General features: G+C 51.4%; 1 protein-coding gene across 1 annotated transcript in view; it reads left to right on the top strand.

The window, feature by feature from the left end:
• The first annotated feature begins 9,450 nt into the window (after positions 1-9,450).
• Positions 9,451-23,549, top strand: part of LTF (lactotransferrin) — a 33,477-nt gene continuing 19,378 nt past the window's right edge. Inside the window, exons 1-9 of the mRNA XM_055413648.2 lie at positions 9,451-9,584; positions 13,390-13,553; positions 16,422-16,530; positions 16,827-17,009; positions 17,343-17,490; positions 18,417-18,472; positions 21,624-21,802; positions 22,203-22,377; positions 23,332-23,486. Coding sequence (XP_055269623.2) covers positions 9,542-9,584; positions 13,390-13,553; positions 16,422-16,530; positions 16,827-17,009; positions 17,343-17,490; positions 18,417-18,472; positions 21,624-21,802; positions 22,203-22,377; positions 23,332-23,486 — 1,212 coding nt within the window. The 5' untranslated portion in view covers positions 9,451-9,541. The remainder of the gene's footprint in view (positions 9,585-13,389; positions 13,554-16,421; positions 16,531-16,826; positions 17,010-17,342; positions 17,491-18,416; positions 18,473-21,623; positions 21,803-22,202; positions 22,378-23,331; positions 23,487-23,549) is intronic.

The following is a 23,549-nucleotide window of genomic DNA, read 5'->3' as shown; positions in this document are numbered from 1 at the left end:
GCACTCCTCAAATCTCAGTCTTTTAATTGGGATGTGTGTGTGTTTGTTGCTCAGTCGTGTTCAGCTCTTTGCAACCCCGTGGACTGTAGCCTGCCAGGCTCCTCTGTCCATGGGATTTCCCAGGCAAGAATGCTGGAGTGGGTTGCCATTTCCTTCTCCAGGAGATCTTCCTAACCCAGGGATCGAACCCTGGTCTCCTGCACTGCGGGCAGATTCTTTACCAACTGAGCCACCAGGGAAGCCTCTTAATTGGGATAGTTAAGCTATTTATATTTGATGTAATTATTGATATATTAGAGTTAAGTCTGTCACTTTATTTTTGCTTTTTGTTTGTTTTCCCTGTTTGGACATTTTCACTGTTTTCTTTCACCTAATATCTCGTAGCTTGTCTAAACATTTTTTAGAATTCCATCCTGATTTATCTGTAGTGTTTCGAGTGTATCTCTTTGTATAGTTTACCTAGTGGTTGCACTAGGTATTATCTCTCACACACAGTTTATCATTATATACTGGTCTGATAGGTTGAGTATGGACCCCAAAGATGTACACGTCCTAATTCTTGGAACCTGTAAATATGCTACCTCATGTGACAAAAAGGACTTTGCAGATATGATTAAATTATAGATCTTGAGATGTTTTTTACCCTAGTGGGCGCAATGTCATTATAAGGTTTTGTTTTTTTTTTATAAGACAGAGGCAGAGAGTCAGAGTGAGAGACTGGTCTGTGATGATGGAAACAGAAGGGGGAGTGAGGCGGGGCCAAGGTGCCCAGAGTGCGGTCAGCCTCTTGAAGCTGGGAAAAGCCAGGAAGCAGTCTCCCTGGGGCCTCCAGGAGGAGCACAGCCAGGTGTTCTGCAGCCTCTGAGTCTGACTTCAGCCTCTGCTCTTACAACTATGAGATGATTCATTTGTGCTGTTTAAGCCACCGTTTCTATCATCTCCAGGGTTTAAGCTCTGTTAGCAGGAGTTGGCGGGGGGCAGGGGAGGATAGGGAGAGACAGTGGGCCAGCACTGGAAGTTGGGTATGCTGCTTTGGCGTTCTGGTGGGACTTCAGGCAGAGTTGTCTGGGTCACGGCTGAGGTGAGACCTGGGTGGGCAGTGTGGTTCTGGGAGGTTTCAGCACATCCCAAGGGGAAGAAGGATGAGATTCTTCAGGGACAGAGTGCAGGGACAGGAAACGGGGTCAAGCGGAGATGCCTTGGCACTGCTATTAGCTTTGTGCTTCTGAAAGATTGATTCCTTCCGGGAAAGACTGCAGCGGGGAGTCGAGAAGCAGGGGAGAGGTCAGGAGCCCAGGGCCATCCTGTGACCGTAGGAGAGAAAGGAATGTGTGGGCACAGGGCAGAATGAAGAAAGACGGGGTGCAGTCGGGCCCTAGATCACACATTGTGCGTGAAGGAGAAGGGGAATCCAAAGACACACAAGTATTTTAACCCCGTGAGACTGAGAACCTGAGCCCAGCCCTGCCAGACTGGAGTGAAGAGAAGACCATGGGGAAGGGAAGTGTATAGAGAAGGGGCAGGAAAGACAAGCAGAGAAGCCCTTTGATCACTGAGTGTCCTTTACAAATGGGGCCACCATGGGCAACACCGCTATTGGTTCAGAGCCCTTGCTCTCCTGGCCCCCAGCCCCCTCCCCTCAGATTCCTCCAAATCCACCACAAACACTATAGCTCCAGGGGGTCAGCTCTCTTTTCAGGAGGGCCAACCAGATGGATGAACTTTAAGAGTCTTTTCTCGAATGCATTTTTTGGAAATTAATTCTCACTGAAAGAAGATTTTGCTCAGGGTCAAGATCAGTCTCGGTGGGTGACAAAGAGGAGGCATCTTGCTACTCCTCCCCCCAACCCAATCCGCTCACGCTCAGTGTGAACAGGAGGTTAAGCATGAGTGACAAGATGTACAGAGGGAACCCTGGGCTGGTGCCTGCAGAGCGACCTTGGGAGAGTGTCATTTTCGGAGTAAAACACGCTTGTAGGATAAAGGCCACAGCTCTCCAGCAAGCAGCTCCTGAAAGGCCCTGGGTTTGTGCTAGTTCTACTTCCGGGTGCAGCCACAGACCCTTTCCCCCAGAGCTCAGCATCGGGGAGGTGGGGTAGGGGTGCCAGAGATGAGTTAGTAATTGCGATGACTGGGGTAGAAGGAAGCTCAGCCAGGGCTGCAGCAGGATCCAGGCAGCAGGGCATCCAGCACAAACGCAGATGTGCCTTTCAGGAGGGAAAGAGCGAGAGAGAGAGCTAGACGTGGAGAAAGAAGCCAGGGAGAGACGGAAAGTGCGGGGGAGGAGTGGAGGCAGGGGGTAGAGACAGAGGCACGGAGAAGGGGCTGGAGAGCAGGGCAGGGCAGGGCTGAACACTCCAGAAAATGGGGCAGCCCAGGCGGGCTGTTCCCGTGTCTGTCAGGGCTCCCTGCGACACCTAAGTACGTGCACCTCTCAGCACACGCGGCCCCTCCCGCTGGGCCCGGTGCCCCCAGAGGCCATTTCTGCTTCCCTTGTTACCCTCTGCTAAGCCAAGCTCCACATGGCCGGGGCTGCTGAGTGTCTGTAAATATGGACAGCAGTCGCCTGTACTGAGCCTGTGTAAACATGTCAAACATAGGTCTGAACTCTGCCCACTTTGGGAACTGATATTATCTGTGTCCCCCCACCCTTTTTTTTTTAACACCTGGAGAAACTGAGGCTTAGGCAGGTTGAGGGACGGCCCAGGACCCGGCGGCAGTTTAGGCTGGAGCCGGAGGGAACTCCACGTCCACGCCCACCTCTTGAGTTTCTAACCTCATCTCCCCCGTGCCCTCCAGCATGCCAGGCTGTCCAGGGAAGAAATGAATGGAGGATGAGGAAGGGAAGCCCGCGTGGAGCAGTGGTCTGGGCGCTGGGCAGTCCCTGCCTGGGGGAGCTCTGAGTGTGCGTCTCCAGCCCCTTCTCGGTGACAGCCAGCCTAACCTCTCTCTGTGGGGTGCAGGTGGCAGACACAGAGGCCTCCAGAGCTGAGACACTCAAGGCCGGAGAGCGGGCCCCCTCCCTGCCTGAATGCGGCCCTGGGGAGGGGCAGCAGAAGGGCCCCCAGGGCTCAGGTGCTTCCTGCTCGGGGGTTTCCCTGGGCAAGGGGCTCATTCCTTCTGGGAAGAAATTTGCATGGCTGGCCCAGGGCTGCGCCCCCACCTTCCTCCAGGCTGCCCTTGACTGGCACCTTCCTGGGAGACTCTCCCTGGGCCTGGCATTCCGCACATTCTCACCTCCACGGATGCCACAGTTAGGTGCTCATGGAATCCGATTGCTGCCAGGGATGTGGTGCCAAAATTGAAACCTTGTGGCTGGGTAAACCTGGGGGTTTCCACGGCCCCTTTGACTGCTGGGGAGACTGTTGTTCAGCAGGTCTGCGGGGTGCCCACCCTGGGAGGGCTTGGCCCTGAGAGGAGAGGGTCCATGCCGGCCGAGGGTCCTGATTATGAGGAGGGGCAGGGAGGAGGAGGAAGAGGTCTGTGCACGGAAATAGAAACTCTTTGTCTCTGTGGGTTCTTTGTAAATTGGGCAACAATTGGCAACACGAGACCATATTAGTTAACAGAGGCCCGGTTTTCCTGCCCACTGCCCTTCTGAGCTCCCTCCCCCTCCTGATGACCCCCCAGTGCCCACAGGCATGTCCGAAGGCTCCCAGGGACCTTGGGCTTTGTGCAAGGGCCTAGCGCGAAGACCTTGACCTGAAATCTCGGTCATCGCACTGGCCGGAAAGCAGGGGGCCCTGCATCCATCTCTTGCTCATTCTTGCTTACTTTCTGCTCTCTCTTCAAGGTGGTCAGCACAGGAACAATCAAACCATTAAGAGATCACGGGGCAGGGGTCAGGGATCAGTGGCAAATTTCTAGCTGGATGGCGGATGAGCTAGCTGCTTTGCCAGAGTCCCCATGTCTGGAAGGAGGACCAATGAGGCAATCACGGTACTTCCGTGAAGCTCAGCTGATGTGTGAAGGGGCTGACAGTGCCTGGTCTGCAGTTCAGTTCAGTCGCTCAGTCATGTCCAGCTCTTTGCGACCCCATGGACTGCAGCACGCCAGGCTTCCCTGTCCATCACCAACTCCTGGAGCCCACCCAAACTCATGGTCCACAGGAGGGTCCAATACCGCCACTGAGATTGAGGGCAGAGGCATCCCTGGGCCCTGGGCTCACATCCGGAGCTCTCAGAAAGTTCTGGCCGAGTGGTAGAAAGCGGGCCTGGCTGCGGGCCTAACGGGAGACACGGGTTTAGCAATTTGTCCTCTGTCTTTCATTCACTGCGTGACCACAGGTGAGCCTCAGTTTCCCTCATCTTAGAGCAGGAACAATGACTTTCTTATCTCAGAGTTTCTGTTAGAGTCACAGGAGACAAGGTGACGAACAGCGCTGTCTGGAGGAGAAGGTGCCATCTGACTGCTAAGCACTGTTATCTTCTCCCTGCTAGGATGACACTCCCCCCGCCGCCACACACACCCTTTACAACATTGGACACTGTGTTCCTCCAAATAATGACAAACACAGGAGAGGTGTGCTGTCAACTGGCTCTCTTGGAGGGAAAGAAGATCTGACATCTAGAACTTGCTAATTTCCATGGTATAAATATTCCCATCATGACTGATTCCAAGCTACCCGTGGTTTGGAACCCACCACGACAGCCCTCAGTATTTAACAAGTGGCTCTGTACCAAGCCAGTGACCTCACTAGCAGGGGCAGGAAGCAAGGCCTGGGTCTCCTGTCAGTCAGGTTGGAGCCCCCATTGAGAGGATGTGTTGGGAATTCCTGTTTTCCTATATCCCATGTGAAGCTGGTTCTGCCCAGATCCCTCATTTCTTTCCAATACTCCTCTTGGGGGTTGAAGCTGGAGGACTCTAGAGAGGGCAGGGCATGGGGTTTACTGCCCATCTGTAGGGAGGGCTTAGCTTGGACGGCAGAGGGTTGCTGTGTGAATTTCAGGGGTGGAGAGAGGGTGGATCCTGGGGGAAGAGCTTCCCTCACAGGCTGCGTCTCTTGTGTCTCCTGCACTGGCAGGTGGATTCCATACCACGTGTGCCCCCTGGCAAGCCCTGTTAAACACCAGCTCCTGCCATAACACAGGGGTTTGTACCATAGCCATCTTCTTCATGTTCCTTATATTCACGCTCTGCTACTGTCTCAGCATCTGGAGACCTGCATCCTACTTCCCTGCAGGCTCTTCAAGGTCTGGTCCAGCTCCTGGCACATCAGAGGTGCCCCATAGATGGATGCTGAATTAATGGGTAAACTGATGACTCCAGGCACAAGGGTTCTGGGGTGACTGCCACAGTCAACCCTGGCCCTCATTGTCTTTCACATTTGACACATTACAAGCAGGATCTTTTGACGCCCTTACTTTGCCAACCAAGGTCCGTCTAGTCAAGGCAATGGTTTTTCCCGTGGTCATGTATGGATGTGAGAGTTGGACTGTGAAGAAAGCTGATCGCCGAAGAATCGATGCTTTTGAACTGTGGTGTTGGAGAAGACTCTTGAGAGTCCCTTATACTGCAAGGAGATCCAACCAGTCCATTCAAAAGGAGATCAATCCTGGATGTTCATTGGAGGGACTGATGCTAAAGCTGAAACTGCAATACTTTGGCCACCTCATGCGACGAGTTGACTCACTGGAAAAGACTCTGATGCTGGGAAAGGTTGGGGGCGGGAGGAGAAGGGGACGACGGAGAATGAGATGGCTGGATGGCATCGCCGACTCTGTGGACATGAGTTTGAGTGTACTCCGGGAGTTGGTGATGGACAGGGAGGCCTGGCGTGCTGTGATTCATGGGGTCGCGGAGAGTCGGACACGACTGAGCGACTGAACTGAACTGTCCCTCCAACAGACTGGTTCCAAATAGGAAAAGGAGTATGTCAAGGCTGTATGTTGTCACCCTACTTATTTAATTGATATGCAGAGTACATCATGAGAAACGCTGGGCTGGAGGAAGCACAAGCTGGAATCAAAATTGCTGGAAGAAATATCAACAACCTCAGATATACAGATGACACCACCCTTATGGCAGAAAGTGAAGAAGAACTAAAGAGCCTCTTGATGAAAGTGAAAGAGGAGAGTGAAAAAGTTGGCTTAAAGCTCAACATTCAGAAAACTAAGATCATGGCATCCGATCCCATCACTTCATGGCAAATAGATGGAGAAACAGTGGAAACAGTGGCTGACTTTATTTTTCTGGGCTCCAAAATCACTGCAGATGGTGATTGCAGCCATGAAATTAAAAGACGCTTACTCCTTGGAAGGAAAGTTATGACCAACCTAGACAGCATATTAAAAAGCAGAGACACTATTTTGCCAACAAAGGTCTGTCTAGTCAAGACTATGGTTTTTCCAGTGGTCATGTATGGATGTGAGAGTTGGACTATAAAGAAAGTTGAGCACCGAAGAATTGATGCTTTTGAACTGTGGTGTTGGAGAAGACTCTTGAGAGTCCCTTGGACTGCAAGGAGGTCCAACCAGTTCATCCTAAAGAAGATCAGTCCTGGGTGTTCATTGGAAGGACTGATGTTGAAGCTGAAACTCCAATACTTTGGCCACCTGATGTGAAGAGCTGAGTCATTTGAAAAGACCCTGATGCTGGGGAAGATTGAGGGCAGGAGGAGAAGGGGATGACAGAGGATGAGATGGCTGGATGGCATCACCGACTCGATGGACGTGGCTTTGGGTAGACTCTGGGAGTTGGTGATGGACAGGGAGGCCTGGCGTGCTGTGATTCATGGGGTTGCGCAGAGTCAGACATGACTGAGTGACTGAACTGAACTGAAATGTCCCTCCTCCTCACTCATTCACTCATCCATTCAACCAATGTTAATCATTAAGTGCCCGGCACACACATCGGGCTCGTTGGCCAGAGGATTTGAGGATGACTCCAAGGCTCTTCATTTGGTGGGAAGTGGTAGGAGGTAGGAGAGGAAATGTGGGGCTTGAGGGAGCAGAGGAGATCTATTTTTGATGCACTGACTCTAGTGCCTGCAGGACATGCAGCAAGGGGCAGAGAGACACCTGATGTGGAGCTCAGGATGGAGGACCTGACTTTGTGAATCCTCCTTCAATGTGTTCCAGGTCGGAAAGCCTAGGACAACTTTTGGTTGTCCCTTGAGGTCACTGAATCCACGTTCTCAAACCTTTACCTGGCTATTTCCTCTACCTGAAGTTCTCTTTGTAGACAGGTACCCTTTCCTTCAGGCACCTAGGTCAAATGCTCTTCTTCAAAGCCTTATGGGCCCCTGATGATGCCAACCGGTCAGCTGGCCCTCCTTAGGCTCCCTCGCTCAGTCTGTTTATGCTGCCTTGCCTCTTCCCAGTGGCCCGTGCCCACCGCTGTGCCATCAGCTCCTGAGGGCCAGGCGGGACCCCCTCTTCTCTGTGTCCCTCTTGGAACCCACCAGTTCTGGCTTGGATGAGTGAATGCATGAATGTTGATAACAGATCAGGGGAACACTGTCTTCTGGGCAGACCCACCTCCTTTGTCAGTTTCCGCTTCAGGTGGCCTTGGGGGCTGCTCTGTTGGCCTGAGGCTGGGCCATTCCTTTAAGGCACAGCATGAAAACAGTCTGCTTACCGCAATCCTGCCTCTAGGGCAGCCCCTCAGCTCAGCCTCTCAGTGTGGCCCCAGGTTCTCTGTGTTCCTGCCAAGGCTGTATCAGACATGAGAGAATCTGACCTCCCAACCCATCCTTTTTCTAATTTGCACTTGGAGATACAGACCTGGGTTGTGACATGTCTTAATTCTTTTATAATCATGGAAGGGCAAAGCCAGGTTGCTAATTTAGGTAAAAGATGCTTCAGCACTCCTGAGAATTAGTCAATTTTGTGTTACTTCATTATTTTTGTAATGGCTTATTGCAGTTATTGATGAAAGCAACTTTTAATGTTGCAACACTGTGTTTCCAAACCATGAGAGACCCTGGATCTGTCACCCCAAAACCCGACTGGTGATTCTCCCACTGAACCTTGGATCCCACTCCTGTGCCCAGCACATGGGATCCCTAATCAGACTCCACTCATGTGCCTTGGCAGGATCCACACCCGGGATAGAGGTGCCCCACAGCCTCCTCGAGGGCCTCTGAGACTTGGGCTGGCTCTGCTTCGCCATGGCCAAGTGCCTCCCGCTGTATACACACCCCCAACAGGGCTGCCTCCTGAGGTATTGCCCTTTTGCTCCAGGAAACCGTTTTTGTACTCAGAGTAGTCTAAGCAAAGAATCAAGGCCAGCTTTTCAGGACAGACAGATTTCAGAATAACTTACTGTCCAGACTCACCCACAGAGGGAGTTTCTGTCACTGTTTGTACCTGACTTCTTCACTTAGTACCTCCTGGAGCTAAGTGCTCATCAGTACTTGCATGGTGGCCCTTTCTCTCTGCGCCCCCCTAGTGTGTTCCAGAGCATCATGCTCTATGTGATACCCCCCACCTTTTTTTTTTTTTTAACTTTTTTGCCACACCTCACAGCATATGGGATCTTAGTTCTCCCAAGTGGGTTTGAACCTGCACATGCTTCGTTGGAAGCGCAGAGTCTTAACCACTGGACTGCCAGGGAAGTCCTGCCCCCACCCCTTGATGGACATTTAGTTTGCTTGCCATCAGTGAATGATAAGCAGGGCTGCACTGGAGACCCCTGCGTGGGAGTCGTTGTGCTTCAAGGGAGTGTATTTCAAGGATGCAGAGCAGAATTCTAGCTTTAGAACAGAAAACCAGCCTCCTGAAACAGGGCCAGCCTGTGTACTGAGAACAAAATAAAACATTTATCCAAATGCGGTTCCTGTCTCCCACCTCATATCATCACCAAACAAAACCAGCGTAGGATATCCTTTTCACTGGCAAAGGAGGGACCCGGAGGCAGCCTCTGGGCACTTAGGCCTCTGGTTCTGTTTTCTGGGAGCTGTACTGCGGTCTCAGGAGGGCCCCAGGGGCAGTCTGGGTCAGACTCTGGGGAGCGTATTGCCTCTGCCCGCGGGACCCGGCTGCGTGGACCCCGGGCCAGGAGCGGACCCTCTTTAAAAACTGCTGGCTGGCTGCTGCGTGCAGACGCAAGGGTCTCCGTCTGCCTTAACTGGTTCCCGAGCACTTTAGATACCATCTGTAGAGTCAGGATGATCCGCAAAGATTCGCCTTAGGACCCCTGCTCTGGTCCCGCTCTCTAGCAGGCACTGAGGCCAGGAGGGGAACAAAACTCAGGGACTGCCACTCCCGAGGGGCTGCGGACAAGTGGGAAAGAAACAGCATCCCCCAACTAGGCAGCAGTGGGGGACTTAAGAGGTGGGTGTGGGTGGGGTATCTGCCGGAGCCCGAGCCCCGCCCGGGCACCTTCCCCGCTCCCTCTGTCTCCGCCCCCGTCCCCCGCTACCCCCCGGTTCTTCCCCTCTAGGAACTAGCAGACCTCGGCGGGGAGGAGGGAGGCCCGGGGCGCTTATAGGACCACAGGGCGGGGCAAACCTCGTGAGGTCACCGAGCCCTGGATAAAGGGACGCAGAACGAGCGCAGGTGGCAGAGCCTTCGTCCGGAGTCGCCCCAGGACCCCAGTCATGAAGCTCCTCGTCCCCGCCCTGCTGTCGCTTGGAGCCCTTGGTGAGTGCAGGTATGGGCGGGGGCGGGGCATGCCCCTCCAGGTAGATGTCCCGGTCCCCACGCCCCGCTGTGGGAGCATCCCAGTCCCTCACCCCTCACTGTAGGCGCCTGGGTCCCCGCTCCCCGCCGTGTGGGCCTCTATGTCCCCCGCAGCAGGCAGGTTGGCGCGGGCACCTGCCGCAGGGGAGGCGCCCGGAGCGGAGCGGATCCCACCCACTCGCCTGGGGAGGAGACCCGAGCTGGGCTCCGAGAAGCCGGCGGGGTCCGTGCCCAGAGCTGCCGGGCTCCCCTAAGGGTCTCTCCCGTTCCCTGTCCCTTCTGTCCTACCCATAGCACGGTGACAGGGTTATGCAGAGGGAGGCAGGGGTGGTAATGAGGGCGAGTGACTTGCCCGAGACACCCAGGAGACTGCAGACGGGGTCCCAGCTCCCGCAAGAACTGTGTAACCTGGGCAAGAGACAGTCTTTCCGAACCTCAGCTTCACTGAAAAATGGCTCAACCCTTTTTCCACAGGGCTGTGAGGAGGGCGCAGGGCCGCCTGCTCTGGTAGACGGAGGCGCACGCACGCAAGCCCTCCCACTGCAAACTGGCAGGGGTGGGGGGCACAGACTCTGCTGTTGGGACCCTTCCGTCAGAGGGTGTGAGAGAAGTGACTGGTGCCTGGTTTTTAATGTGCCTGGACTAGAAGGGGACTAAGCAGAAGGGACGAAACCACTGTTCCTTCTGACCGCCCCACCCCCCTCCCAAGTATCTGAAATGATTCCTGGAGTGCTCAGAACACTCACCTGTGCTGGACATTAGTGATGTGAATGTGAGGGCTGGGCTTCTAGCAGTGGAGGGAGGGTCCAGGACAGTGGCCATAAGGGCTGGAGAGTGTCTGCGGTGAGGCGGGGTGTGTGCAGGGCTCAAGTGAAAGCCCAGGTGTCACCCCCTGCAGCCTGCCCCGCCAGCAGCTCAGTGCAGCTTCCTTCTGTCCTAGGGCATCTACTCTGGGCTGGGAGCTTCCTGGATGAAAAGAGGTGTTTAGCGGATAACCGTGAGCTTTTGCTCCCTAACCTGTGCCTGTCTTTTCTGGTCCTCTTCTCCAGTTTCCTTCCCATGTCTAACTCTGCAATCCCATGGACTGCAGCATGCCAGGCATCCCCTGTCCTTTGGTGTCTCCTGGAGTTGGCCCAAACTCATGTCAATTGAATCGGTGATGCCATCCAACCATCTCATCCTCCCCAGGGGTGTGGATTATTTCTCTCTTCTCTAAGGCAGGACTGGACCTGGCCAGGACCACCAGCTCACTACTACCCTTCCTTCTGCTCCCTGACCCATGGCCTGCTGGGCCCATAGCACAGGGTTGGGACCACCTGGGAGAGTCTGGAGGGGCAGGAAGCCTTGCTTTCCTAGAAGTGGTCATGGGCCGTGGTCTGGGATCTGGCTCAGAGTTGCATCACTGGGTTCCATTTTCACTTGAATCTTTGGTTGTCTTGACCCCCACTGAGGTCTACAGTTTAAATCCTACTGTCCATGGATGGTGGCCAACGCCCCAAAGTGTCACTGAATCCCTTGTCCTACCCAGTGGAAGGAGCGGCCAGTGGCCTAGGGGGTTCCTGCCCTGCTCCCCATGGGTGTCGTGGCAGGAAGAGGCCGGGTGGGGCGAGAAGAGTAACTCCACCCCAGCCCCTGCCTTTGAGAGAGGGGCACTGTGTGTCCGCACAGAAGGAATCTGAGGACGTGTCCTTCCAGGAGGGTGCCGTCCAAGCTCAGATGGGCAGCATGTGAGTGACTGACACAGATCAGGGGCAGGGCTGGGGATACAGGAAGGGCCCAGCCTAGATCTGCCTCAGGGAGCGTTTTGTCTTGAGAGAGACACACAGCTTCAGAGCTGGCTGCTGGGAGCTGTGGAGGGGAGGAACAGAGCGCTGCGTTCTGCACCCAGCGCTGGTGTTGGGGGGCTGGGGGTCTCAGAAAACCACTCACTGGTGCTTTAGTTTCCTGGTTCACCCTCCCAAGGAAGCACACAAGCTCGTCCCCTGGTTCCCTATTCCTGCCCCTGCTCATGCCTTCCCTCCAGCTCTCCCTTCACCCCCAGCTTCCATCCTGTGACCCCCCCCATCTCCCGCCTTCTGCTGTGTTCTCCCTTCTTGACGTTTTTTCTGCCTGGTTTCCAGGTTTCAGCCCACCTATCCCTGCCCTCCTGTGAGTCGCTGCTTCACGGCTTCTGAACGAGACCTTCTAGGACCAGCACTGGAGGCTTTCCATGACCTGCCCCAAACCCTTTACCATCTCCACGGCACCCTGTCTCTAACCAGTCAGCCTACATAGGCAGGGGGCTTGGTGTCTGACTGCCTGGGTTCAAATCCTGGATCCAGACTTATTAGTTGTGAAACCTTGGGCAAGCCATAAGTTAAAGCCACAGTTTTCTCACCTAGGAAATGTGGACATCAGCAAAGCTCTCAATCAAAAGGGACTGGGTAATTCGAGGGGGAACAGAACATGTGAAGGGCTGAGTGAAGACCTGACACAGATCGGACTTGCAACCGTCTCTGTTCACGTGGCCAATTGCTCCCACTTCTCGAATTGCCTCCCTGCCCCAGTTACTGGCTGAGGTCATGGGGACATCACACCTGTCTTGGCACTTGTTCTGTTCTAGAGCATTCAGTCATACTTGGTTGCATCTTTGGGTGTTTTGGCCTCTCCCGATGAGATGGCTGCTGCCATCTGCTTGCACGTTCCTCTGCGTATTACCCTGTGCCGTGTATGCAGAGGGCATCCAGGAAACCCTGCTGGATCCCAGTGGCTAAATCGGATAGTGCTGATTCTCACTTCAGGACAGATCCAGGAAGGCTTCCCAGGGTAGATTACACCCCTAGAAATTTCCCTGGGATGGTGGCTGGCAAGGGGGAAATGTGTGGCAGCCACACCCTCGCCAGGTGTCTCAATACCCTGGAGGGTGCAGGGCGTGCTTATGAATAGGAGGTGGCAGAGAGATGAATGCAGCCCCCTCCCCGACCAGATCACATCTAAAAGGGGAGTGGCTTTTGCAACCAAGGGGCTTTTTTTTTTTGTAGCAGTTTTACTGATGTGTATTTTACTTATCATAAAATTCACCTCATCAAAGTATACAATTCAGCGGTTTTTAGTAACTTTACCAAATAGTACAACCATCGCGATAAATCAATATAAGAACATTTCCATCCCTCCTTGAGAGTCCTCTCTTCAGTGCAGTGATGAATGGTGTAACTCAGGCACGCTGACCCATTTGGTATAACACCTACTGCAGCTCAGCTCCCGACAAGGGGTGGGGTGTATTTTCTTTCATTCCCTTGGCATCCTCTGGGGCGATGTCTGAAGCCTCAACAACCTAGAGGAACCCAGATTCAAGGCTGGACGTTGCCACTGCTGAGCAGACTGTCACTCAGCCATCCTCAAGAGTCGGCTTCCGCACCAGAAAGACAGACACAATTCTTCCTCCCCTGCCTACCTCCTAGGTTCCAGGGGAACAAAGCAGGGGGAAGAAGTCCCTAAATTGATGCAAGGGAGCATTGCTGGCTTTTTGTCAGGGGTAGGAAGTATGTCAGTCAGAGGAGGGAAATGATTCCAGAGGCTCTGATCATCTCCTCCATTTTGTTGAGGTTCACAGCCCTCTGGCCAGCATGGAGTGGTCATTAGGCTAGCGAAACACCTCCATCAGAGGGGAGTGGCCTGACTTTGCCACAGAATGGAGAGGGAAGGGGAGGGCCACTCCTTGAGAGGGCAAGGCCATCCCTTCCATGGACAGTGATAGAGCCCTCACTCTTCGGCCTCTTTCTCCCAGGACTGTGCCTGGCTGCCCCGAAGAAAAACGTTCGATGGTGTGCCATCTCACAACCGGAGCGGTCCAAATGCCAGCGATGGCAGTGGAGGATGAAGAAGCTGGGTGCTCCCTCTATCACCTGTGTGAGGAGGACCCTTGCCTTGGAATGTATCCGGGCCATCGCGGTGAGTCCAGGCCATAGGTTGGGTGGGACCAGACTGAAAGGGAAAGGATCCAAGTGCCATGGGAAATATGCTCGTCCTGCCCCCTCTGCTCTTCTTCCTGAGCACCTGTAAGCTGGGAGCTGTCCTCTCTTCTAGGACACAACGCTATTTTGAAAGCAGGCATTACCATTCTAACATTTGAAAACCATCTGTAGGGAAACTGGCATCACCACACAAATTGGGAATAATGATGGTGCAATGATGGTGGCTCAGACGGTAAAGAATCTGCCTGCAATGCAGGAGACCTGAGTTCGATCCCTGATTTGGGAAGATGCCCTGGAGAAGGAAATGGCAACGCATTCCAGAATTCTTGCCTGGAGAAGCCAATGGACAGAGGAGCCTGGCGGGCTACAGTCCATGTTGTTGCAAAGAGTTGGACATGACTGAGCGACTAACCCATCACTAACCCACAATGATGTCACAGAAGCAGTTGTAGTGGGTGAATATGTAACACTGGCCAAAGTCGAGGTGACTCCAAAAGAAAATCTCCAGAGAGATTACCTCTGAACTTGCAGAGAACAAAGCTGAGCCCGTCACAGTCAGCACATCACATGCTGGCGCACAGCCTGCCAGGCCACACTGGGAAGACACTTGTCTAAGACGTTAGCAGAGAGAGAAAGGAAAGGGAGTCGTGACTTGTGGATGACTTCAGATTCCTTTTGTTTTTTTCAGATGTAAAATCTATTGCAATCATTTTTATTCATCTGTTTGACAAGTATGTTGTGTGTCTGCCATGTGCCATGGTAATGTGTATGTGACTTTAGCACAAAATAGGTAATGTGTATAAAGTTCCTATTAATATCTAGGGTTATTGGAACAGTACCTAAGGGAAAAAATATAGTTTGAATAATATTTTAGACTGTTATTTTACAACTGTTGCCTGTGGAAAAACAACACCAGCATTTCCTGGTGGCTTAAAATGCAGATTTGTAGGCCCTATTCTAACTTGTTCCATATCTGTGAATAAGACCTCGAAATCTGCCTTTTTAATAAGGGCCCCATTTGAAATCAGTACTACATACCACGGACTCCCCTGGTGATTCTGTGGTAAGGAGTCCATCTACCAATGCAGAAGATGTGGATTCAATCGCTGGGTCAGGAAGATCTCCTGGAGAAGGAAATGGCAACCCACTCCAGTATTCTTGCCTGGGAAATCCCATGGGCAGAGGAGCCTGGTGGGCTCCAGTCCATGGGGTTGCAAAGAGTTGGACACAACTGATCGACTAAACAACAACTACATACCACACACCAAAATAGAGATAGATTAAATGCTTAAAAATACACTGTGTATTATTGAAAACTTAGAGAGGCAGATTCATTAGCAGAACTGTAGGGGGAAGAGAAGTCTCTTAGCTTTTAAAAAAGCAGTGGACTAAATCATGAAGTAAAGTGAATGATTAAAAAATTTAATTTATAGCCATTAAAAACATGTAAGCAAAACATTTGACAGCATTGTAAAGCAATTATCCTCCAATTAAAAAAAAATTTAGAAAGCGCTGGAGTGAATATGTACCAGCTCTGACAAGTGACTGTATTCTATGAAGAACTAATTCAATTGATAAGAAATGTAAGACCACGTAAGAAAAACAATATGGGGAGATGGAGGTAGTATTAATAAAAATACTATGAAATGTTCCCCGTAATAATCAAGAGACATACAAATCTAAGCAATTTGTTAGCACTTGAATTTTCTAAGTGACAGCACTTCGTAAAATGAAAGCCTCTCCCACTGGTGGTTCTGTAGTGAAACTGGTCCTCACGGTAGGTGGCTTTCCAAATTGGAAAGGAATCATCTGGAAAGCAGGATGGCAATGATGGCCAAGGCCTTGAAGACAAAATGCCCATTGTCTGGGTGATCCCACCCTCAGATGCCTATCCCAAGGCAACAGGTCATCAGAAGGGAAAAAAGCTAAGAGGACAAAGCTGTCCACGAAAGTACAATTTTAACAGCAAAAAGTTAGAAGGAACCCAAGTGGTGAACATTAGAGGGAATGTTTCAAATTTAGCTTAATAAATTATGAAACAGCCACATTATGATAAAACAGCATGAAGTCAATACAATCAACAAAGCTGCTGTAGGAGAAAATGTAGGCAGTTTTAGATGAATAAAGCAGTCCAGAAAATATTATTTCTACCAGGCTGCAAATATGAGCAATAAGTAAGCATAGGTGAATATGCCAGAGAGGATGAACATGGTTTATGGTGCTGATAACTTTAAGATATATTGATAGTTAAAATTTCGTGTTCAATAAAAATAAGAACTTAAATATAGAGGAAAAACAGGGGGGGGAAGCATCTAGAACTTTTTGTTTTTACTGAACTTTTAATTTTGTATTGGAATACAGCTGATTGACAATGTTGTGAGATTTCAGGTGAGCAGCAAAGGAACTCAGCCATACGTATGCAGGTATCCACTCTCCCCCGAACTCCTGCCACCCGGGCTGCTATATAACATTGAGCAGAGTTCCCTGTGCTGTATAGTAGGTCCTTGTTGGTTATCCACTTAAGATATAGCAGTGTGTACATGTCCATCCCCAAAACTTTTAATATAAAAGACGGTGAAGGATGCCATCGCTGAGTGATCTGAGGCATGTCATGTGAAAAAGTGGCCACCTGGAGACCTCAGGAGTTACAGCAAAGGGGCTGGAGCTCGTTACCCAGAAAGAGAGGCTCTGGGCTCTTACCACCTCTCAGGGCAACTGAGTGGGATGTGACTGGAAGCTGCCCTTCTGGAAGATCCTTCCAGCCACGGAGCCTTCTGGCATCCTGAGGTTCACTTGCCTGGCTTAGGGTAGGTTTTCTCCTGAAGCTGGTCTGGCCTGTTTTCAGGAAAAGAAGGCGGATGCTGTGACCCTGGATGGTGGCATGGTGTTTGAGGCGGGCCTGGACCCCTACAAACTGCGGCCAGTAGCGGCAGAGATCTATGGGACGGAAAAGTGTGAGTTCTCCCTGGGGACCCAGAAGTTGAGGTGATCTGGACCTGGGCCCTGGGCTCTGTGGGGTCAGAGTGGACAAGGCACAGAGCTGAGGTCTCAGACAGTGTCACGCATCCAGGGAATGATGTCCCTGGGCTCTTCGGGCAGGTCACCGACACACTGGGGAAGCAGAGGAGGCTCTGGGCTGCAGTGACCAGATGGAATTCCCCTTCCCGCTAGGGGCTCATTCAGGGAGGGCTGTTTCTCTCTCTCTCTGGTCCAGGCTAAGAGCTCTCGATTCTCTCTGCCTTTTCTGAAGCTCCCCAAACCCACTATTATGCTGTGGCCGTCGTGAAGAAGGGCAGCAACTTTCAGCTGGACCAGCTGCAAGGCCGGAAGTCCTGCCACACAGGCCTTGGCAGGTCCGCTGGGTGGAACATCCCTATGGGAATCCTTCGCCCGTTTTTGAGCTGGACAGAGTCACTCGAGCCCCTCCAGGGAGGTAAGATGCGTGGGGGTTCTGGGGGTGATCTCAGATTGGGGTCTCTACTCCAGTGGCACCTACACAAGCCACTTCAGGATGTCCCAGGTGAGCATGTGGGGTGAATCCAAGGCAGGGGTGAGGTTAACTACTGTGAAGCCTGTGGGGGTGGGGTCTCCTGTATCAGCAGCCCTGGGAGGTGGTAGCTGAGTTTAGTCTCAGCCAATGTACATCTTCTGAGCTCCTGGCTTTGCAAAGGCTGTCAGGTGGGGGTGGAGGGGAGGGAACACTGGGGGTGCCACTGGCTGTGGTCCGGTGAGTTCACACCCTGGTTCATTTCTCTCTGTTCAACAGCTGTGGCTAAATTCTTCTCTGCCAGCTGTGTTCCCTGCGTTGATGGAAAAGCATACCCCAAGCTGTGTCAACTGTGCAAGGGGGCGGGGGAGAACCACTGTGCCTGCTCCACCCGGGAACCATACTTCGGTTATTCTGGTGCCTTCAAGTGAGTGAGACTGTCCTCTTCTTCCCAGTAGCCCACGTGTCCTTGGGCTAGGAGGCCCTTTCTTTGGGCTCAAATAGAGCTCAGTGAGCTAGTGGGGACCATCGGGGAGGTCCGGTTCTCCTGCTGTGCAGAGAAACTGAGTCCGAAAAAGGTGCAGGGTCTGCCCAATGCACGATCCCCTCCAGTCCCCTAGCCCCACCTCTGCACCAGCCCAGCTAGCAGTCACCTCGTCAGTGCCCCCTCCCGCCTCCCCAGAGATCCCTGAATCTGGCTTTGTCCCTCTGCGGTCCTGGGCTCCTCCTGCTGACGGCTGTCCCTTCCCTAACTACTGAGGACCTGAAGGAGTCTTAGCATGAGCAGACCGGCCCCAGACTCCTGGCCAGGCAGGCGGACAGCCTGGTTCCTCTCCCCGGGAGGTAGTGATCTCTGCCTCACTGGGGAGCTCTCTCCTCCACCCCAGCCTCGCGCTGAAGCTGATGTTTCTCCTTTTATACCATATGCCTCTCGGACTCAAGCATTTTGGGTGGGGGGAGGCCTCCCCGATTCTCTGCTGCTCAGAGCACGTTTGCCACTTAGCCCTGGGGGGGAAAAAAACCACATGGGCGCAGGTACTGCTTTTACCCTCTGGTGCAGAGGCTTGGAAACTCTTTTACAAAGAAAGTCAAAGTTTTGCCCTCTCAATCAACCCTTAAATGGGAAAGTGGGGATCTCTAGCCAGCATCCTCTGGTTCTTTCTTCCTCAGAATCCATCTGCAGGTGGCCCCTGATGCCTTCCAGTGGGAGCCCCAGAGCCTCAGAGACCTGTCCTCTGCAGGTCAGGAGCCCCCAGAGGACAAGCCCCAGGGCCCCGCTCCACAGGCAGGCACGAGGAACAAGCCGGGCCGGCCGCTCTGTGCTGACCCTTCTGGGGCTTTCTCATCCCACAGGTGTCTGCAGGACGGGGCTGGAGACGTGGCTTTTGTCAAGGAGACGACAGTGTTTGGTAAGAGGCAGGAGAGGAGCCACGGGTACTGCCTCCTTTGCTTTGCTTTTCTTTCATTTCATTGTAAATCCAAGTAGTGAGCTAATTTGACTCCTCACTTCCTGGCACACGATTATCAAAGTTCTCTGCAGAGCACAGCTTTTGTTTTTATGTGACTTTATGTTTTAAGCAGTCAGTTTTCTTTGAAACTCGTGTGCCCGCTATCATTCTCTTCTGCATCAAAGACACCCATATCAAGGTATCTGACACATGTCCTCCGTGACAGATGTGGTCTTGCAAAGCGTATAGCGCTGACCTGTTTCTGGATTCTAAGCTCACAGAAGCTTTATTGATCGTTGTTGATTGTGGTGGGATCAAGGTTTTCCACTCAGCATTCTGTTTTAGAGATTTATCCGTGTTGTTGTGCTGTACTTGTCTGGTTCAGTGGTTCTAACAGATGAGAAGTGCTTCGTGGAGAGCTCACATTCCATTTCTTATCTACTGGTGTAAAGCAGTAGATACGTCACGGTTGGTTTATCTTGCATTTCTCTGGCATCTAGTGAGTTTGATCATCTCAATATATTTGCTGGTAGTTTGGGCTTCCCTTTCTTCCCCTTTTCACCTTTGACTGTCTTTCTGTTGATTTTCATGCCTGTTTCTTCATGATTTTGATTCAAGGTGAGGCATTCCTCCTCTCTAGATTACCAGGCATGGTTGGTTCTAGACTTTAGGAAAATCTCTCCTCAGTCACAAAAAAAAATCTGTCAGTAACAGGTTTGTTGAACAGCAGTCCTTGATATAGATAAAAGTCAAATTGGTCACTTTTGCCCTGATGGCATATGTTTTGGGGTCTTTTAAAGGTGCTATTTTCCATCCAAATCATAAAGATTTTCTACAGTACAGTTTATAGACTCCCCTCCCTAACACATTCTTGTTTGTTCATATGTACCCTACCTGGAAATTAGGTATGGATTCCACTTCCGCATTCTCCCCCTTTATAGTGAGACCATTTCCCTTACAATACTGACTGTAAAAAATTCTACCCTTTTCCTACTGCTGTGTGGAGCTGCTTATACATAAAGCTTGTTTATTATCATGGATTCTAAGCTATTTTGTGTCACTGATCTGTTTGTGTTTTTCTGCTTTTACTCCTCTGATTTGTAGTGGTTCTTAGTAGCTTATGGAGGTGGAAATGGGAGGGAGAGAAAGAGAGAGAACCTTCCCCAAACAGTTTGCTATTTATTTTCTAACTAAAATTTTCAAATTATTTTCTTGATTGTTTAAAACATCATACTTTAAGTAGAATTGTATTGAATTTAAATCAATCCATGAAAAGCTGATTTATTTATGTAAAAATTTCTAATCCCTGGATAATAAATCTCTCCCTTTTGATCACACCTCTTTTTAGGTTCTTTAATAGAATTTATAGAACTTAACATTTTTCTTAGTCTCCTGCGTTGCTTGTTTTTGTCTTACTTTGGCTGCGCAGAAAAGCTCGCGGGATCTCAGTTCCCTAACTAGGGATTGAACCCAGGCCACCACAGTGAAAGCACTGAATCCTAACTACTAGACCATCGGGGAGCTCCCTCCTGAATTGTTTTCTGTGTTTTTTCTTTTTTTTCTGCATTGTTTAATGACACTAATTGCCGTCACTCAGTCGTGTCTGACTCTGTGACCCTATAGGCTAGCCCGCCAGGCTCCTCTGTCTATGGGAGCTCCAGACAAGAATCCCGGAGTGGGTTGCCATTTCCTACTCCAGGGGATCTTCCTGACTCAGGGATTGAACCCATGTCTCCTGCGTCTCCTGAGTCGGCAGGCAGAGTCTTTACCACTGAGCCACCCGAGAAGCCAGTGAGGCCAATTACCTGCTCTTTAATGATTTTACTTGCTATTATAGTATATTATATTCTGTATTAGTTTCTGTTCTGTTATTGCTAATGAGGGTAACACTTGATTTTTGTGGTGTTGCCTACCTGGACTTTCTTGTTAGTTCTATTAGTTTTTTTCTTGGTTTCACTGGCTTTTCTATGTAGGTGATTACATCATCTTTCAATAATTATAATTTGTCTTTTTCCTTCCAGTGTTTATATCTCTCATTTCTTTAGTAAACTGTGAAATACAGGTCATCTGGTATTGTGTTGGCAATGTGACAACTGACATCTTTGCCTTGTTCCCGATTTTGAAGTGACTTTAAATTTTCTTCTTTTAGTATGATTTTGCTGTAGATATTTTGATAATTTATCAAAGCATTTATCAAGTTTAATACCTTTGCCAAGTTCTTTATATTACTAGTTTTCCAAAACTGAAAAAAATCACAAATAAATGTTGAACATATAAGTGCTTTTTCTCTGTAGTGATTAAGATGATCTCATTGTTTTCCTTTAATCCATTCTTGTCACGAATATCTTTAGCTTCTTTGGCATTCAGTCATTCTTTTGTGAATGGAATAAACTGATAAATATAAGAGTCTGACCTATTAGTTTAAAAATATTCTGTTATATTGAGTTAGCTAATTTTAGATTTTTCTGTTTATATTCATAAGTAAAATAGGTCTGTATTCCCTCCTGTACTTCTTTCTCTGATTTTGAGATCCAAATTATACTAAGCTCATAAAACAACTTGGGTCATTTTCCATCACTTAATGTATTCTGATGCAATTTACATGTGATATAGATCAACAGTTCTAAATCAGGATGGACTCACTCTTACTGTCTTTCCCCCTTTTTCGGATACACCCAAGTGTTTAGGAGTGATTCAACTGTATTTTTTGCTTTAAAATTTTTACCATTTTTATTCTTTCTGGAGATGTGGGTTAAGGCAGCAGTCCCTGGCCTCTTTCCATCCTGTGACCCTTTGTAGGTGGGGTTGTCACGTAAACAGATGGTTCCGCTTCAGCCGCCATGGCTTGCCAGGCAAGAGTTGCAACAGTCCCAGAGCCTATATGATCCAATCAGAGGAACATGGGCTTGCCTTTAGGGCTTCCCGGGCACTGTCTTTACTTTTCTGAATGTTCTGGAGCAATCAATCCACTGCCCTTCTGACCCCCAATCAACTATATAAAATTTCTCTCCTCCAGCTCAAATTCTATGGGGGGAGGAGGGCCGCAGCTCATGGCTACTGGCTGGGGTCTGCTCATCGGGACCCTCTTCTCCTCCACCTCCCCTTCCCCCAGAGAACTTGCCAGAGAAGGCTGACAGGGACCAGTATGAGCTTCTCTGCCTGAACAACACTCGGGCGCCAGTGGATGCGTTCAAGGAGTGCCACCTGGCCCAGGTCCCTTCTCATGCGGTTGTGGCCCGAAGTGTGGATGGCAAGGAGGACTTGATCTGGGAGCTCCTCAGCAAGGCACAGGTACCCCTGCCTGCTTGGATCTGGTGGTGGTGGGGTTTCCTGCCTTCCATCCCTAACTTCCCGCCCCTCTGGAAGATTCAGTGGCCTGCCTGTCTAGGCCGTACTCCATACAGCTGAAACAGTGACGCCTCCTCTAGCGTGACCCGCTGGCGGTGTCTCCCGGGCTGGAATAGAAGTAGGGGGAGGATGATGCAATATTCTGAGGACCCTAAGGTGCTCAGACCCCAGTAACTTCGTAAAGACGAAGCCGTGACTGAGTTATGTCACAGGGATGCCATGAAACCCTCTGCAGGAGGAGGTCAACCCAGGTTCCTGCTCTCAGAATCAACCCGGAGTTTCAACCTGGTGTTTCGGTTTCCTGTTTACCACTGACATCATAATTCTCTTTCCTCTTAATTAGGAGAAGTTTGGAAAAAACAAGTCTCAGAGCTTCCAGCTCTTTGGTTCTCCACGTGGCCAGAGGGACCTGCTGTTCAAAGACTCTGCCCTTGGGTTTTTAAGGATCCCCTCGAAGATAGATTCGGCGCTGTACCTGGGCTCCCGCTACCTGACTGCCTTGAAGAACCTCAGGGAAAGTGAGTGAGGGCCAGGCCCACTCTAAGGGCAGGCCGGTGTGGGCGGTGAGCCTTGGCTGAGGCCTTCCGGGAGCACCTCACACCCTCCACCTCCGCCCACTATGGGCAGCTTGGCCCTGCTCCGTAGTGGTCCCTTGGTCACCTTCCAGCCCTGGGAGGTCTTCACCGTGGTAGGTGTGATGTGAATGTGAGCGTCTTCTGTGGACCAAGTCTGGGGACAAGGGTCTCCAAAGAAGCATGTCGCCTCCTGATAATACTGCCGCGGGACCCTGTGTGCATCAGGTTGCCCAGCCCTGGTAGAGCAGGCAGTTTGCCTCCGGGGAACTGAGAAGTACGAAGACACCCCAAGAGAGCCAGGGCCCTTCTGGGATAGATCCAGAGCCCTGGTGGGACTTGGCGCAGTGCCTGGGCCCTGAACTTGGCCACGATACCACCCTGGGCCAGCTCAGCCATGGCTCTTCCTCCGCTGGAGGCTTCAGGTGGACTCTGGGGGAACGGTGAGGCTGCACTGTTGTTAGAGGCAGTGACTGCTGGCCTTAGAGGCGGTCAGGGTGGGGCTCAAGGTCTCCTAGAGCATCTGTTGGGGCTGCCACTGTCTCTGTGTACTGGAGCTTTCGTCTGGTGGGACCAAGATGTTAGGCAATTCATTACGCTAATGCTGGGAGGGTGGATTACAAGCCAGGGGAAGCCTCTCCAGGAACAGAAATGAGACACAAGGAGGTCTGCGCCTGAAGAAGGGGGTCGGGGAGCTGAGTGTGGAAGGAGAGAGGAGCACGTGGAAGGTGGGGCGCACGGGTGCCCGATTCCACTCTCCCCTGGAGGAGGAAGCTTATGCCCAGGGAGGATTGGGGGCAGGCAGGCACCCTGCGAGGAGCCGGGCTCCAGGGTGGTCAGTGGGCCTGGGTGTCCCTTGCTGGGCTCAGGACCCCTGCTGACCGCTGTGTCCCTGGGCAGCTGCGGAGGAGGTGAAGGTACGGGCCACGCGGGTTGTGTGGTGTGCGGTGGGACCCAAGGAGCAGAGGAAGTGCCAGCAGTGGAGCCAGCAGAGCGGCCAGAACGTGACCTGTGTCACGGCCTCCACCACCGACGACTGCATTGCCCTGGTGCTGGTAGGGGGCCTGCCGCTGGCCTGAGAGCAGTGCGGGTTGGGGGGCCTAGGTCACCGCATCTGG

This window comes from Moschus berezovskii, chromosome 24 (assembly GCF_049115385.1).
Source record: "Moschus berezovskii isolate FMDL1 chromosome 24, NW_MosBer_1.0, whole genome shotgun sequence".
In the NCBI taxonomy this organism is placed as follows: Eukaryota; Metazoa; Chordata; class Mammalia; order Artiodactyla; family Moschidae; genus Moschus; species Moschus berezovskii.
This window is presented reverse-complemented; position numbering and strand designations above follow the sequence as displayed.